At 40.3% G+C, this 15,774-nt stretch overlaps 1 protein-coding gene across 5 annotated transcripts in view; it reads left to right on the top strand.

Annotated features, from left to right (window-relative positions):
- The window catches only part of DOCK8 (dedicator of cytokinesis 8), a 223,141-nt gene that overhangs the window by 125,997 nt on the left and 81,370 nt on the right, over positions 1-15,774 (top strand). For all 5 annotated transcript variants that reach the window (XR_009691133.1, XM_061132657.1, XM_061132660.1 and 2 more), the window contains 4 exons: positions 10,098-10,215; positions 12,198-12,268; positions 13,293-13,431; positions 14,022-14,123. Coding sequence is in view for 4 of the 5 variants with exons in the window: in XM_061132657.1 (XP_060988640.1) it covers positions 10,098-10,215; positions 12,198-12,268; positions 13,293-13,431; positions 14,022-14,123 (430 nt within the window). In the remaining variant the exon portion in view is untranslated. The remainder of the gene's footprint in view (positions 1-10,097; positions 10,216-12,197; positions 12,269-13,292; positions 13,432-14,021; positions 14,124-15,774) is intronic.

Here is a 15,774-nt window from a genome sequence, read left to right as displayed (position 1 = left end):
GGAGGTGAGGGGTAGAGGTCCCCAGTGTTGAGAATACAAGGCCAGCGTTTATCCAAGATGTTGCAGCCTGGCCCGTGGAGCCCAGAGGTGACTGAGGGACCAGCCGCTGTTGTGACTCATGCCCAGAGCCGCCTTCCATTCTTGCGCTGGGGCAGGCCGCCTTGTGGGGACTCTGGCTGGCGTCCTACAAGTTGCACATTCCATTTCTCTTGCTCTGATTTCTGAGGGTGAAATGCTCCCTTCACCCTACACATTAGGGGTTTTCTTCTCCTTTCCATTTTTCACTGATTCCTTTGTGAGTTTGTGCTTTCATCTAAACTATAGAGTATTAGAAATAGGAATAAACATAAATTAATGGCATGAGACCATGGAATGACAAGACAGGACATAGCAAATATTTTATTTTTATGCATGTGTTTATAAACATTCTCATGCTAAAAAAAAAGTATGTGAGGCAGATTACAGAGATTGTATAACAAGGTATAAAATTTCTGGGTGAAAGGAAATTTTGGAGAATATACCAGGTGCTAAACTCTGAGGTTTCTAACTTCATTTGCACTCATTGTATTTAAAACACCAAAACCTCAAAAAAATAAAATAAAATAAAATAAAATACCAAAACCTCTATCTAACACCTTAAGGGACAGTACTCACTCTCATCCTTAAGTTATTTTAAACTTTTTAAGCTTTTATTTTAAACTTAAAAAAAAACTCATAATTTTCTTGAGGAAGCATCCTTTAGTGCCTGTAAGCAATTTAATAAAAGCCTCATTGTTGACCAAAGAAACTGTTTACTGTTGTTCTTAGAAGCAGCAGTGGTTATGGGCACAGGATCTCGTATGAGCTTCAGGGCACCTGGATTTGCATTGCACGTGCCTTTTGCCAGCTATCACCTTGTGCAGGTTATTCAGCCTCTCTCTGCCTCAATTTTATCATCTGCCTAATGAGGCTAAATAGCACTGTTATTGGTACTATTAGCTACTCTTAGAATGGTGCCTGCACATATAAGAAATACATGTTGTTAGCTACCTTTGCTATTACATCTAAAATACATTTTTCTGGCAGTGAAATGTGAATGATATACAAAACCACCTCTCCAGCTTCTCACGTTGCATAGATAGCTCAAAATAGTATCTCTAGATTTGCTTTTTCTTTGGAATGCTTGAATAAAAGACATCAGATAACTATAAGATATTTCTTATGTTAGTAGGCATTTGAATTTCATTCTGCCCAACTCAAAGTCTGTTGCTTGAAAGAAGAGCCACTAGCCTTTTTCTATAGTTTTTGATTGAGGGCATCTTATTCATACAATTGGTTTGCTACATTTCCACTTCAGCAAATAGTTTATCAATTCTTTGGCTCTGTCTTTGCAAAAACGGTTAGAGAGGGAGAGTTTTAAAACACCAGGGAAAGAAAAAGAAATTACTTTGAAATTGCCAAAGTAGTTAGGTTGAAAGTGTTTATTTAGAAACCTGGAGAGCTTTTTATATCGAAAGCTGTTTCAGTAGTGTTGCATCAGGAGAGGTAGGTTCCAATTTACTGTCCCATCTACTTCAATCCAGTGCATATTGCTAACGGCCTGCTATTAAACCAACACTTGTGTCTCTAGCTATAAGAAAGCTAATAAAACAGAAAAACCAATTTATCTGATATTTTATTCATCCTTTCTCCCATTTCAACAGCCATGTTCCTTTTAAGCCTTCTCAAAGCACCTGTGCTGCTGTTGTTTTCAGTCACTGCGTCGTGTCTGGCTCTTAGTGACCCCGTGAGGTTCAGCATGCCTGACTCCTCTGTCCTCCACTATCTCCTGGAGTCTTCTCAAATTCATGTCCGTTGAGTTGGTGATGCCATCCACCGTCTCATCCTCTGCCACCCCTGTCTCCTTCTTCCTTCAATCTTTCCCAGCATCAGGGTCTTTTCCAATGAGTCGGCTGCTCGCATCAGGTGGCCAGAGTAATTTAGTTTCAGCTTCAGCCTCATTCCTTCCAGTGAATATTCAGGGTTGATCTCCTTTAGGATTGACTGGTTTGATCTCCTTGCTGTCCAAGGGATTCTCAAGAGTCTTCTCCAGCACGACAGTTTAAAAGTATCGATTCTTCAGCACTCAACCTTCTTTATGGTCCAGTTCTCACATCCATACATGACTACTGGAATAATCGTAACTTTGACTATACAGACCTTTGTCAGCAATTAAAACATATTAAGTTGTATCCATTTCCATATTAATTACATATACCTAAGGTGTAATTTTATAACAACCTGCAAAAATAGGGGGGGAATTTTTTTTGCTTATTGTTAAACTCAGTAGAGTTACTGTCAACTGATAAAATGTTGCATTTGGTAAGCATTTAATTTTAATTTAAAATTCATTAATTTTTGTTTTGAGGTTTTACTTTTTATATTTTTGAGTTAATCATTTTTGAGGGTCTCGGACATTTTTGTAGAATTCTGAGATGTTCATAATCTTAGGCCCTGTGTCTATCATCCTGCCCACAACCGAGGCCCAGCCCAGGATGAGAAATCATCAAATGCTTGCAGACTCAGAAGAAAATGGATTTTAGTGACTCAGTGAAACTGATGGAGTGCCCCTACAGAAGGAACATTTGGCCATTTTCTGAGAGATTGTGAGGGAGAGAAAAGGATGAGAGAGGGTGTATCAGAAAGATACAGAAAGAGAGAAACTGAGGGACACTGAAAGAGTCAGAGACACACACATGGATTAAAGACAGAAGGAGAGAGAGGAGGGAGGGAAGGAGAGAGAGGGAGAAAGTGAGCACCACCGGGAGATACAGGAGAGACATCAATTCAAAGATGGAGAGAGAGAGAGACTCGGAGAAATTGATCCATTCGTTAACATATTTTAAGATCTCACTGCCCTGTAGAGTATTTAAGGTTGCATTGTAAAGTTCCCTCAGCTGTTTTACATTTGTAGTCTTGATAGGAAAAGAATCTTCATTTGTATCATATCTTGTAATTTTCTAAGATATTTCTAAGATAAGAATGCAATGATTATTGAGTATCATTGCATTTGAGACTTAACTCCAGCCTTTTTATTACAGGTGAGGAAATTGACTTGTCCACCTTCTATTTGTAGAACATTTGGTAGTTTTTTTTTTTTTTTTAAGATAACTTTATTTATTTATTTAGGCTGTGCTGGGTCTTTGTTGCTCCGCGGGCTCTCCTCTGGTTGCAGTGAGTGGGGGCCATTCTCTCGGTGTGACGTGCAGGTTTCTCATATGGTGGCTTCTCTTGTGGAGCACAAGCTCTAGGGCCCTCGGGCTTCAGTAGTTGTGGCGTGTGGGCTCAGTAGTTGCAGGTCCTGGGCTCTAGAGCCCAGCTCAGTAGTTGTGGCACACAGACTTTTTTTTTTTTTTTTTTTTCACACATCTTCTATGCTTTTATTATTATTATTATTATTTTTTTCCAGTGGGTTTTGTCATACATTGATATGAATCAGCCATGGATTTACATGTATTCCCAATCCCGATCCCCCCTCCCACCTCCCTCTCCACCCGATTCCTCTGGGTCTTCCCAGTGCACCAGGCCGGAGCACTTGTCTCGTGGCACACGGACTTAATTGCTCCTTGGCATGTGGGATCTTCCCAGGTCCGGGATCAAACCTGATTTCCTGCATTGGCAGCTGAATTCTTTACAACAGAGCCACCAGGGCAGCTCCATTTTGTAGTTTTTTAATTTTTTTCATTTTGTAGTTTTTTTAAAAGGATATTCTCGCTCAGTATCTTACCTGATGAGGGTCACTAATCATACAAGCTCACCTTCCCTGGTGTAAAAGCAGCTTCGGTTATATCATTATCCACTCTCTGTCAATGGACATTTAGGTTGCTTCCGTGTATTGTTGTAAATAGTGCTGCAACGAACATTGGGGCGCATGGTATCTTTTTGAATTATGGTTTTCTCCATATATTTGCCCAGGAGTGGGATTGCATGATCATCTGGTAGCTCTATTTTTGGTTTTTTAAGAAACTTCTATGCTGTTCTCCCTAGTGGCTGTACCAATATACATTCCCACCAACAGTGTAGAAGGGTTCCTTTTGCTCCATACCCTCTCTAGCATTTGTTATTTGCAAACTTTTTGGTGATGACCATTCTGACTGGTGTGAGGTGGTGCCTCACTGTAGTTTTGATTTATGTTTCCCTAATAATTAGCAATATATAGCATCTTTTCATGTGCCTATTGGCCATCTTTATGTCTTCTTTGAAGAAATGTCTATTTCGATCTTCTGCCCATTTTTTTTATTAGGTTGTATGCTTTTTTACACTGAGTTATATGAGCTGTATGTGTATTTTGGAGATAATCCCCTTGTCAGCTGTATCACTTGGAAATATTTTCTTCCATTCTGTAGTTTGTTTTTCTGTTTTGTAGGGCAGCTTTTCTCTTTGTTTCCTTGCCCTCGATGAAAAATAGGCTAAACGGAGGAGAAACCAAACTAATGTTTTTGGCATTGTGGCTTTCAAAGATTTCAAGGTCCCTTGAGTTAACCCGTTTTCAGCAAAAGAAATAGAGGATGAAAAATAAATAAATAAATAAATAAATAGAGGATGATCCCCAAACCATAAAGAGCAGAGAGAATTTGGTCAACAATTGGATCTAATAACGGCCAGATTCCACAAGTTAACTTCTGACTTCCTGGAGCTGCTCAATGCCAACAGTTTAAAAATAAGTTGAGGGGCTGTTGCTGAATCAATGGAAAGAATTCAGAGTTTCTAAAATAGTTTATAATCAAGAGAAGCCATCTGAAGTGGCTTTGGAAAGAAAATTGTTGATGAATACCAAACATCCTGTTCTATGTTGTGATGCACCTGACTGAAGAGAAGCATTTTTGCCCACATTTGGGAAAAGATGAGATTATACTAAATGCCTACACTCACATTAGGCCTGTAGTTACTAAAGAAACTTCTGAAATAACTTTGCAGTAACAAGGGATTCCTAGTTCAGTTGTAGTCGACATTCTCAAAAATCATCTCGGTCTTCCCTGGTGGCTCAGACCATAACAATCTGCCTGCGATGTGGGAGACCTGAGTTTGATCCCTGGGTTGGGAACATCCCCTGGAAAAGGGAATGGCTACCCACTGTGGTATTCTTGCCTGGAGAATTCCATAGACAAAAGAGCCGAGCAAGTTATAGTCCATGGGGTTGCAGAGTCAGACACAGCTGAGTGACTGACACACACACATTTATAATTTACCATATATAAAATGTATGAGGCTGTTTATCAGTTTATTGATAATTATTCTTATCTGGTTGAGGCTCTGTGGATTACTGACCCTGTAGGTAGATCTTTCCTTCCAAGAAAAAACACTATTTTCTTACATTCATTTCTTAGAAATCATGCAGATTTAACACAACATATCACTTAGCATTCTTGCCAGTAAGAATTATGATGATCCTTGGGAAATGCATCTTCTTAAAAAAATTCTTAGGCAAAATCATTTATCCTCTCTGGGTTAGTCAGTCTCTGCGCCACAGAAAAGGAATGTGGACTAAATTCTCTGGATGTTTCTTTCCTGCTCTGTATTCTGTAGAAAGTGCATTCATACAGGGCAGAACGCTGAGTGCTCATGGTAATGATGTTTGAATGTAGGGGCCAGCAACCCCTTTGGAAGCCACGTGCAAAACTGTCGACTGGTGATGGGAGATGTGTAGGACAGGTAGGTGGTGCCCTGGCTTGGGATGTAGGAGACAAGTGTGCTGACAGCTGACTTGCTTATCCAGGCTTGCTGGGCTACTACCATTGTGATTTACACAGACCCTTTCATCTCTCTACTTCAAAGCATTTTTATGAACTCTAGCTCATTATTTCTTCTAGCACAGCATAAGAAAGGTTGATTGGTATCTTTTCAATTAATTTAAAGCTGAAGAAACTGAACTATATAGAATTAAAAGGGATTCTTCCAGAAGTACCCTGAATTGCAGAGAGGCAAGATATAGAAAGTGTTCATTCTAACTTTAGAACTGAAAAAAAAAAAAAGGAAATAATCTTAGTGCTTATTTTCTGAGACTGTGTAAATGATGGCACATTCATAATATGGGATAATATACATCCATTGCAATCATGTTTATTGAAACTAATGACTTCCCTGGCAGTCCAGTGATGAAGACTCTGTCTTCCAACGCAGGCGTGAGGTTTGATCCCTGGTTGGGGAACTAAGATCCTACATGCCATGTGGCGTGGCCAAAAAACAAATGTTTAGTGACACCAGAAAATGGTCATAACTGACCAATGTTAAATGACAACAAAATTTTTTTAAAGTTTTGTATATAAAAATGTTTGATAAAAATATTTAACGTATAGAGGGAAAAAGACTAGAACATATGCTAGCCTTGGCAGTAATTTTGTGTTGGGATATCAAGTGGTTGTTGTTTTATTCTTTCTACTTTTCTGTACTTTGCAAGTATTCAAGATGGAAGAGAATGGATACATATATTATTTTCATAATCATGTATTTTCATAATCAATATTCATAATTATTTTTGTAAGCATATGTATGTATGATCATCGTATAATTATAAAAGAGAGAGAATATGTGAGTGGAGTGGCCCAATTAAGTAGGATGGGAGAAAGACCTCTTTGAGGATCTTACATGTGAGCTAAAACCCCAGAGATGAGAAGGAATGAGTCAGAGAACCTGGAGATGCTCTTCTAGGCAGAGAAAACTGCAGGTGTAGAAAGCCCCGAGGTGAAAATGAGTTTGAAATATTCTAGGCCTTGAAGAAGGCCAGTGTGGGAAAGTGATGTCTGGTAACATCAGAGAAATTGCCAAGGGCCAGATCTTGCAGGCCCATGAGAGGACATTTAGGAACCCTTGTAGGCTCCTGACATCATCTGTTTTACACTTTGGAAAGATCCTTCTAACCAACATATAAGGAGTCCAGTGAAAGGGGCAAATCTAGGCGAGAACGCAATGCAGAAAGCACTGTGGGAATCCAGGATGTGAGAAATGAGGATGATCTGGAGTGGAGGGTGTAGGTGGGGTGTGCATCTCACTTTAGCTCTGTGGAATAATACTCATCACCTCACTATCATTAAGTTCTTGTTCATTAACATTCCCTATGGCTGTATGAAGTGGGTGCAGTTACTAACCCCACTGGGGTTAGCTTAGGAAAGGCTTTGGAAAGGCTAAGCAGCTTGCCCAAGTCTGACTTCAGAGCCCTTAACCACTCCCCACACGGCCACTCAGTAAACATTGGCTCTACTGGTGGGTGTGGTGGCTGCCGAGATGACCAAGAGTGAGCAGAGAGGAGTGTATAAGCCACACGGACACCTGCATTGCTAACCATGAACTGCCTTCTGCCATCGTTACTAATCTGTGACCTCTCCTGATGGCCTCTGAAGTTCAGCTCTACCTGTCTGCATCACAGTTGGGGTCCCTCGGTGTGACAGAGCCAGATTTGGAAGGCATCACTGAGACAGCCATTGTAGAGTCAGCGCCGAACTGGACTCTGTGCCCACTTGGAGGCGAATTCATGGAGTGAGCTGTCACTTTACCTCTCAGGGCCTGTTTCTCATCTGCGCGTCCATCAGACGCAGGTTCACTAGCCTGGTCATTGAGACTCGACCAGGGTTGTGGTTCTTAATGTTGTCACTGTTGTAGCAAGGAAGATCCATGGGGTTAATTCATGCATTTAAGTAAATATTGGTCCAAAAAGACTATTTGCTTGCATTCATGCACACACACAGTGCACACCCACACAGGGGAGGTTATCACAGTGAAGAGGATAGAACTGAAGAACTGTGTCAGTCTCACCTTTTTCTTTTGGTTTTTCAATCCCTGACTACCTCTGACATCATAAATCAAACATTAAAAATTTTCTTCTGCCTCATTCTTGAATATTGACTTTATGCTTTTCCAATGGAAACCCTTTACATGTGAGTATGGACCCAATAGATGCACTGATTATATCTATTAAAGACAGGGAATTTGATAATATACATGTTTTGATGCTGTTCTCTCTAAACATCCCACCCTCACCTTCTCCCACAGAGTCCAAAAGTCTGTTCTGTACATCTGTGTCTCTTTTTCTGTTTTGCATATAGGGTTATATTATCAAGGGTGAGGCAGATCACCAGCCCAGGTTGGATGCATGAGACAAGTGCTCGGGGCTGGTGCACTGGGAAACCCAGAGGGATCGGGTAGAGAGGGAGGTGGGAGGGGGGATCGGGATGGGGAATACATGTAACTCCATGGCTGATTCATGTCAATGTATGGCAAAAACCACTACAATATTGTAAAGTAATTAGCCTCCAACTAATAAAAATAAATGGAAAAAAAAAATAGGGAATTTGCCAGGCATAGTTGTATAGATTTGTAATGCAAAATTCACACGTATAGGTCAGTGGTTCTCAAATGAGGGTGACTTTGCCCCTCCTAGGGTCACGTGGCAATGTCTGGAGACGTTTTTACTTGTCACAGCTGAGTAGAGGGGAGATATTACTAACATCTAGCGGGTAGAGGCCAGCGATGCTGCTAAACATCCTACAATGTGCAGGAAAGTCCCCACAACAAGGAACTATCCAGTCCAAAACGTCAGTAGTGGTGAGGCTGAGAAGCTCTGGTATGGATTGATATGCAAACCCTTGTAAACTATCATGAGAACCTTTATTCACAGAGGGAAAAGTCTGGTCACCTGGTCCTCCTTCCTGATCACTGTTCTCTTGATAATCTAGTTCACACAAAGGTTGTTTTGTCATCTGAAGCCTTTGGGGCCAGAATGTGTCCTTTTGGGGAGAATGTGTAATTAGGAGTTAGAATCGTGGACCAAGAGTGAGGAAGACATGACATTTTTCCAGAGAACATGACACAATCAAATCAGCCTTTGGTGTACTGTTGATAATGAGATCCAGAGAATTAAGGCAAGCTTGCCTCTGAGAGATGTAGTGAACAGTCTGAAAAGGCCATTCTTATCATTTTATTTAATGGGAGCCTTATCTGACGAGAACAGAGCTTAGATAAGGTTAAGAGCGTGACTCTGGAGCCAGAGTGCCTGACTTCAGCTCTTGATTGCCATTTCCTAACTATATCATTTTTTTTCATTTGTGTTGTGGGGGTGATGCCATGAAAATAGTATCTATCTATAGGATAATTTTGAGAATTAAAGAAACTACCCAGCTTAGGATAAATATTAATGATACTTATAAATATTAGTATCACTGTTGTTTCTTAAAGTCAGGAATATGGTTAGTTGAATGTATATACATTCATTCTTTTATTCAACAAGTAATTTTTTTAGCAACTACTATGTCCCAGGCACCAGTATAGGGCTGGGAATACATCAGTGAGTCAAAAACATCAGATAAAAATCTCTGCCCTCACGGAGCTTACTTTTTAGTGGATTATAGCAATAGTAATGCAAATAGAAAGAAAAAATATACAAAGTTATAGTCAGCCTAGTATTTGTCCTATAGTTGTTGGATGGATAGATATATTATTCATAGTGTTGTATTATGTTACATAGCTAATTGGGCTTAGATGAACTGTCATCTTATATAAGAAAAGAAAGTTAAACCAGTGTAATATGTCATGATAATAAAAAATTGAAACTATAGAGACTTCCCTGGTGGTCCAGTGGTTAAGACTCTGCTCTTCCATTTGAACCAGGGGGCACAGGTTCAATCCTTGGTCTGGAAACTAAGATCCTACATGCAGCATGGTGCAGCCCAATTAAGATTTTTTTTTTTAGATGCTACATGGAATTAGAAAGGAGAAATGAAATTAGGCCATCATCTGTGGCCATGATTTCTTCTTAAAATGAGCAGAACCTTTTTGTTTTCTTATCTTTGTATCAGACATATAGTTACCTCTGGGCAGGTTTCCACGTTCCAGGACTTTCTCAGCTGCACCAGACACCTCTCTGTGTGTAGCAAAACAGAGAACAGTGTTGGTTATTATCAGATCACTGCCGTTGAAGAGGAAGAATCAACAATAATGCATTTATTCTCCAAAAGTAATTCACTTCTGAGAGGACAATCTCCTTACGAACAGTCACCTTATGAGTGCAGACTTCAGCATCCCCTGAACAACTTGGTTAAAATAGACTCTAGACCTTACTGATCGGTTCCTCATCTTTTCTTTTCCAGAAACCTTCTCTATGTCTACCCACAGAGGCTGAACTTTGCTAACAAACTAGCGTCTGCCCGGAACATCACAATCAAAATCCAGTTTATGTGTGGAGAGGATGCCAGCAGTGCTATGCCTGTAAGAAGGGGAATAAACATTTGCCTCTAAGCAGGGTGGGCTGAACTTCCTTGTCAGTTCACACAGACAAAATCCAGGGCTGCATTATACAGAGTGAAGTAAGCCAGAAAGATAAAGATCATTACAGCATACTAACACATATATATGGAATTTAGAAAGATGGTAACGATAACCCTATATGCAAAACAGAAAAAGAGACACAGATGTACAGAACAGACTTTTGGACCCTGTGGGAGAAGGCGAGGGTGGGATGTTTCGAGAGAACAGCATGTATACTATCTATAGTGAAACAGATCACCAGCCTAGGTTGGATGCATGAGACAAGTGCTCGGGCCTGGTGCACTGGGAAGACCCAGAGGGATCGGGTGGAGAGGGAGGTGGGAGGGGAGATCGGGATGGGGAATACATGTAACTCCATGGCTGATTCATGTCAATGTATGACAAAACCCACTGCAATGTTGTGAAGTAATTAACCTCCAACTAATAAAAATAAATGAAAAAAAAAAATATGATAAACCCTGGAAAAAAAAAAAAATCCAGGGCTGATCGGCCTGCAGTGTGTGTTGACTCAGGCCAGTACCACCGAGCACGTCCAGAGCACTTCGTGGCTGGTCCATTATTGGTCCCAGGATACTGATAGGGAATCCGGGTCAGCCTAAGTTGAAACTTATTCCACAGTGAGCTGTGAAATTTGGAAATGCGTTATCATTTTAGAAGACTGAAAAATATCATGAATTTGTTCCAACCACCCTTACAGCATATAAGAAGTAGAGAGACAGGCCCAGGGTGTCAGCCATGTTCGCTGTACCTTCAGTTGTATGCTATGATACACATCTATTCAAGCCCCAGTCCACATCTAGAGATTTTTTTAAAAAGTAATGCCTAGTAACAAAAAACATACACCATCTCAACACCTTCTAGGAATGGATCTTCATCCTGAGGTAAAAGATAAATCAAATAAAAATATGTAATGCAGTGTCCCCTAAGGAGCTCCAAACCCCAGAATTTATATTTTTTTAACCAGCTGCCTATAAATGAGATGGTGGTTAGCTATTACTGTTTTAAGTCATAGAATTCTATTGAAGACATTTTTTTCCAGTGCTCCCATTCTTCAAATATTCACTTTTCATAAAAGCATCTTTTAATTAATTAATTTTTAATGGCCAAATTGTTTTAAATTGAAGTATAGTTGATTTACAACGTTGTGCCAATGTCTGCTATATATACAGTAAAGTGATTCAGTAAACCATATTTTAATGTCCCACCTACCTTCCCAACACAACATATCTTCTTGCAGTGGTTGTGTGGAAGAAACCTTAGGAGGAAGACTCCCCTAGTTCCCACTGCGGTCCCCCCTGGCAAGTCCATCAGGGTTGCCAGGTGCCACTCTGCAGATCCTGATGGTAGCCAAGGTGCCCAGCCAGGGACAAGTAGGGGCCAGACTCTAACCTGTTCACCACTCATCAAGCTCTGGGACCTGGCATGGGCATTATTGCATCTAGAAGGGAAGGCTATTTTTTTTTTTTTATTTATCCAAAGGTGAGTCCACTTGTGAAGTCATGGGCCTTTTGGGCTAAAGTGTGTCCAAAGAGGAGTCTTTCTAAATAGCATAAATGTGTGGCCAGTGAAGATCCTAATGACCAAAGTAACCAGGGAAAAGAGGCTGGAAAAGGGATCTCACTGAGGATACAACCCTTTGACATTGCCCTGAAGTACAGACCTCTAGGTGGAGAGGAAAATGGAGAGAGCACTGGCTTTCTACTCTCGCAAGCCTGTGGCCCTCTGTCACTGATGTAGCCCCTTGGGGTCTCAGTTTATTTTTGTAGCCAGTTCTTCTGCATCAGTTGGGTCACTTGTAGAAGTCAGCGCTCTTAATTTATAAAATACAGCTCTAAGAGACCAGAGCATCCTACTGGGATGATTGTTGATTTGATTTACTCAGATATCACAGTTAATTTGACCCTTTCTATACTGGCAAACAGGTCATCTTTGGAAAATCCAATGGCCCTGAATTTCTGCAGGAAGTGTACACAGCCGTTACATACCATAACAAGTAAGTGTATCCCCCAGTTTTAAACATATGCCAAGTTTGTTTCATTATCTCCTTGATTTTCTGAATCTTCTAGGTGATTCCTCCTACCAGTTTTTTAAATTCAGGGACTAAGGGACAGAGATAGTCCATGCCAGTTCCCTGATTCTATGTTACAGACAGACAGCTTTTGCCAGTAACTATGATTGGGAGAATGTGTCTTCAAGAACCTAACACTGTTTTGACTTTTCTGGAACCTTCTACCCTAGTATGATACTGAGAGGTTTTATGCTGTTACATAAAGAAAAAAATGTCCTGCTTAGCTTTGAGATACTGGAGGGGCCAGAAGCAAAATATAGTCCTCCTCGCTCTGTCTCCATGTTTTCTATACACCACTCCACACCTGTGCCACTATCTACTTTAAGATTTAAGTTGACCAAAGGAGAAATGGAATGCTCATTTTTACGTGGGTAAATTGAGTCACAGAATAATGTCTAAACTGTTATTCACATTTTCAGGATCAGATTGACTTGGCTTTGACCCCAGCTTGGTAACCTTGGCGCATATAAGTGCTTTTCTGAGTAATGTACATGAAGCTGTTAGTAAACTCCTGGACTTCATAATTCAGTCAAATCAGGTCCCCTTTCCTTCCTGCATCCTTCATTTGTTTTCCCCAAATTTTTGTTGAGTGCCAGCCGAGTGTCATACCCTGTTCTTGGGATAGAAATAGAAAAGGAGGTCAGAGCACGACTCTACACCTCATCCCTTGTCCAAATTAAGTTGTTGGATTTTTCTATTGTGTGCAGGGATTTTTTTTTTCCTGACAAAGCTTTTAGTTTGTGAGCAGCCTTATGTAAGTGAAGTGTATCCAGTGACATAAGCTTGATCTCAAGGACTTTCAGCTAGGAGCAGGCTGATGTAAAATGAAAAGTGAAACACCAAGCAGGTGAATCCTGAGGGGCAGAGGGTCCATGGTGTTACAATTTATAGTCAGAGAAGCCATCATTCTTGCTAAAAGTTATTCATGTATAATGTGCTTTTGAAACAGGTCTCCTGACTTCTATGAAGAAGTGAAAATTAAGCTCCCTGCTAAGCTTACAGTAAATCACCACCTCCTGTTCACCTTCTATCATATCAGCTGTCAGCAGAAGCAAGGAAACTCAGTAGAAAGTCTCCTGGGATATTCAGTGAGTTGTTTTCAACTTGCAAATTCACACTGCGGTTGCTGGTGCAGCCAGGGTACCTGCAGAGATAAGCAACTACATTCTCTTCACTTGCTTTTTTCCTGTCCGAAGTAGCAGAGCGGAGATGACTTGACTTAGCAAATGACAATTTCAGGAATGAAAGGTAGTGGGTGATCGATATGGAAGAGTACTCATTTATAAAAAAATATTACAATGTGCATTATTTCCAAAGTGTGTGTGTGTGTGTGTATGCTTCACATATAAAAATAACTTTTTCCTCCAAGGAGAAAATTATCTCTTTAAAATATATAAAAGGTAAACTGAACCTTCACGTTCAGCTGCACACAAACATTGGCGATAAAGAAAAAAATGCTACTAGTTTGGCTCTGAAAGCTGTGAATCATTGATAATACCATCTCAGGAGCTCTCAAGGAATTTAAAATGCAAAGAACTTGACAGAAATTACTGCCCAAAACAGCCCTGGTCAATATCTAATCATCATTTAGTTTCATTTGATTATTGTGAGCTAGATAAATTGCCAGAATTATATGCTGTAATAAATACCATTTTATTCTTTACATCATCTGTTTCAGTGGCTGCCTATTCTCTTAAATGAACGTCTTCAAACTGGATCCTACTGTCTCCCAGTTGCCTTGGAAAAGCTGCCACCCAACTACTCTATGCATTCTGCAGAGGTAACCAGCAAGTTGGCCATCAGCTGTCTCCTATCCAGCCGTGGTCTTGGACCACCTTTCCAGACCCACTTCCCATTTCTTTATACCTGACCAAGGATGCTCAGTCCATTTTGGGCCACTGTCACCTGTCAGCACGGGGTGTTTTCAGAGAGCACATTGTTCTGATAGGATGGGAGAGATAACTGACTTTACAACCTCATCCATTTAGATTATTGCCAATTCAGAGTGTTTGATGAATTCAGCCTGTACCAAGGCAGCATTGTACCTTGTATTATCTATAACAGAGGGATTTTCAGAATAGTGTATTTTAAAAGGGGAGCAAATACAGCCCACTTGTGCTAACAGTTGCTCTCAGCTTCCTTCCTTATAAAAGGTTCCCATGCCAGATTCCATCAGTTTCTCTTCTGGGTCAGTTGTCACAGTCCTCAGGTGGATATTGGGGCTCTCATTCCTCTAAAGATACCAGTGTCAGCAGTCTTTCCCTCCTGTTTCCTGTGCTGCCTTTTTTGCCCACACACTCTGCTGCCGTCCACTCGTGTAAAGGAGCCCAGTGAACGCTCCCTTCTGCCCGCACCAGCACCAGCTCTCCTGCTTCTCGTTCTGGTTGGTGTGGGTTTACATCAATAAGAATTATTTTGAAACAAATACCAGACATCATTTCATTTCATGTATAAATATTTTAGTATTTTACCTTAAAAGATAAGGGATCTTTTTTTAATCATCACAATATGATTGTCATACCTTAAAAACTAACAGTATTTTATTAATATCCTCAAATATCCAGTCAGTGATCAAACTTCCAATTATCTCATTAATGTCATTTTTTTAACAGCTATTTGTTTATGGATCGGGGTCCAGATAAATGCCATACATTGCTATTGGTTGATAAACGTGTCTTTTAAGATTCTTAATCTATAGGTTCCTCTTCATCTCTTTTGTTTTCCTTGCGTATTTCAAGTTGAAGAATTTCCCAAGAATTTGAATTTTGTTCCAAATTTTAGAGTCAACTTTCTTCCCTACTCTGACTACACAGCTCCCATCCCCAGGCTATTCCATTTTCAGTTTCCTTTTTTTTCCTCCTGGAGAGAGAAGCTTCCTTTGCTCTGGGCCACAGACATATTCCCGGCTTTAGATCAAAACTGGTCTCAAACCACCTAAGATCAACCTGAATGTATTCACAGGCATTCCCTAATTGCTTTTCATGATTTGGACACACAGCCCCTTGCTGAGGTCCTCAAAACTGTCTTTTCAACATCAAGCTGCATATTCTAATTTCCTAGAACGCCCAGTTATCTTTTTAATGATGCCAAACAAACCTGGATTTGGAGACAAACAAATCTCTATCCAAAACCCAGATTCTACCATGCCCTAGTGTGAAATGGGTGAATTACTTACCCTCTCTGAGGCTCAAAGATGAAATCTAGCCCATATCTGCCTACAAAGTTGCTCTGAACATTAAATGAGATAATATATATAAAGCAATGCTTAAGTAGATATTAGTCCTTTTCCCTACTTCCCTAAGCTATCTTTATCAATATGCCCTCAGCTTCTCCTAATATCCTTTAGACCTGCACTGTCCAGTATAGTTGCAACTTTTTATAGCACATCTCAATTTGGACATGAGGCTGTTCAGAATGTGATTTGTCCAAAT

Source organism: Dama dama, chromosome 29 (assembly GCF_033118175.1).
Source record: "Dama dama isolate Ldn47 chromosome 29, ASM3311817v1, whole genome shotgun sequence".
Taxonomy (NCBI): Eukaryota; Metazoa; Chordata; class Mammalia; order Artiodactyla; family Cervidae; genus Dama; species Dama dama.
The sequence above is the reverse complement of the archived record's forward strand: the minus strand, read 5'-3'. Positions and strand labels throughout refer to the sequence as shown.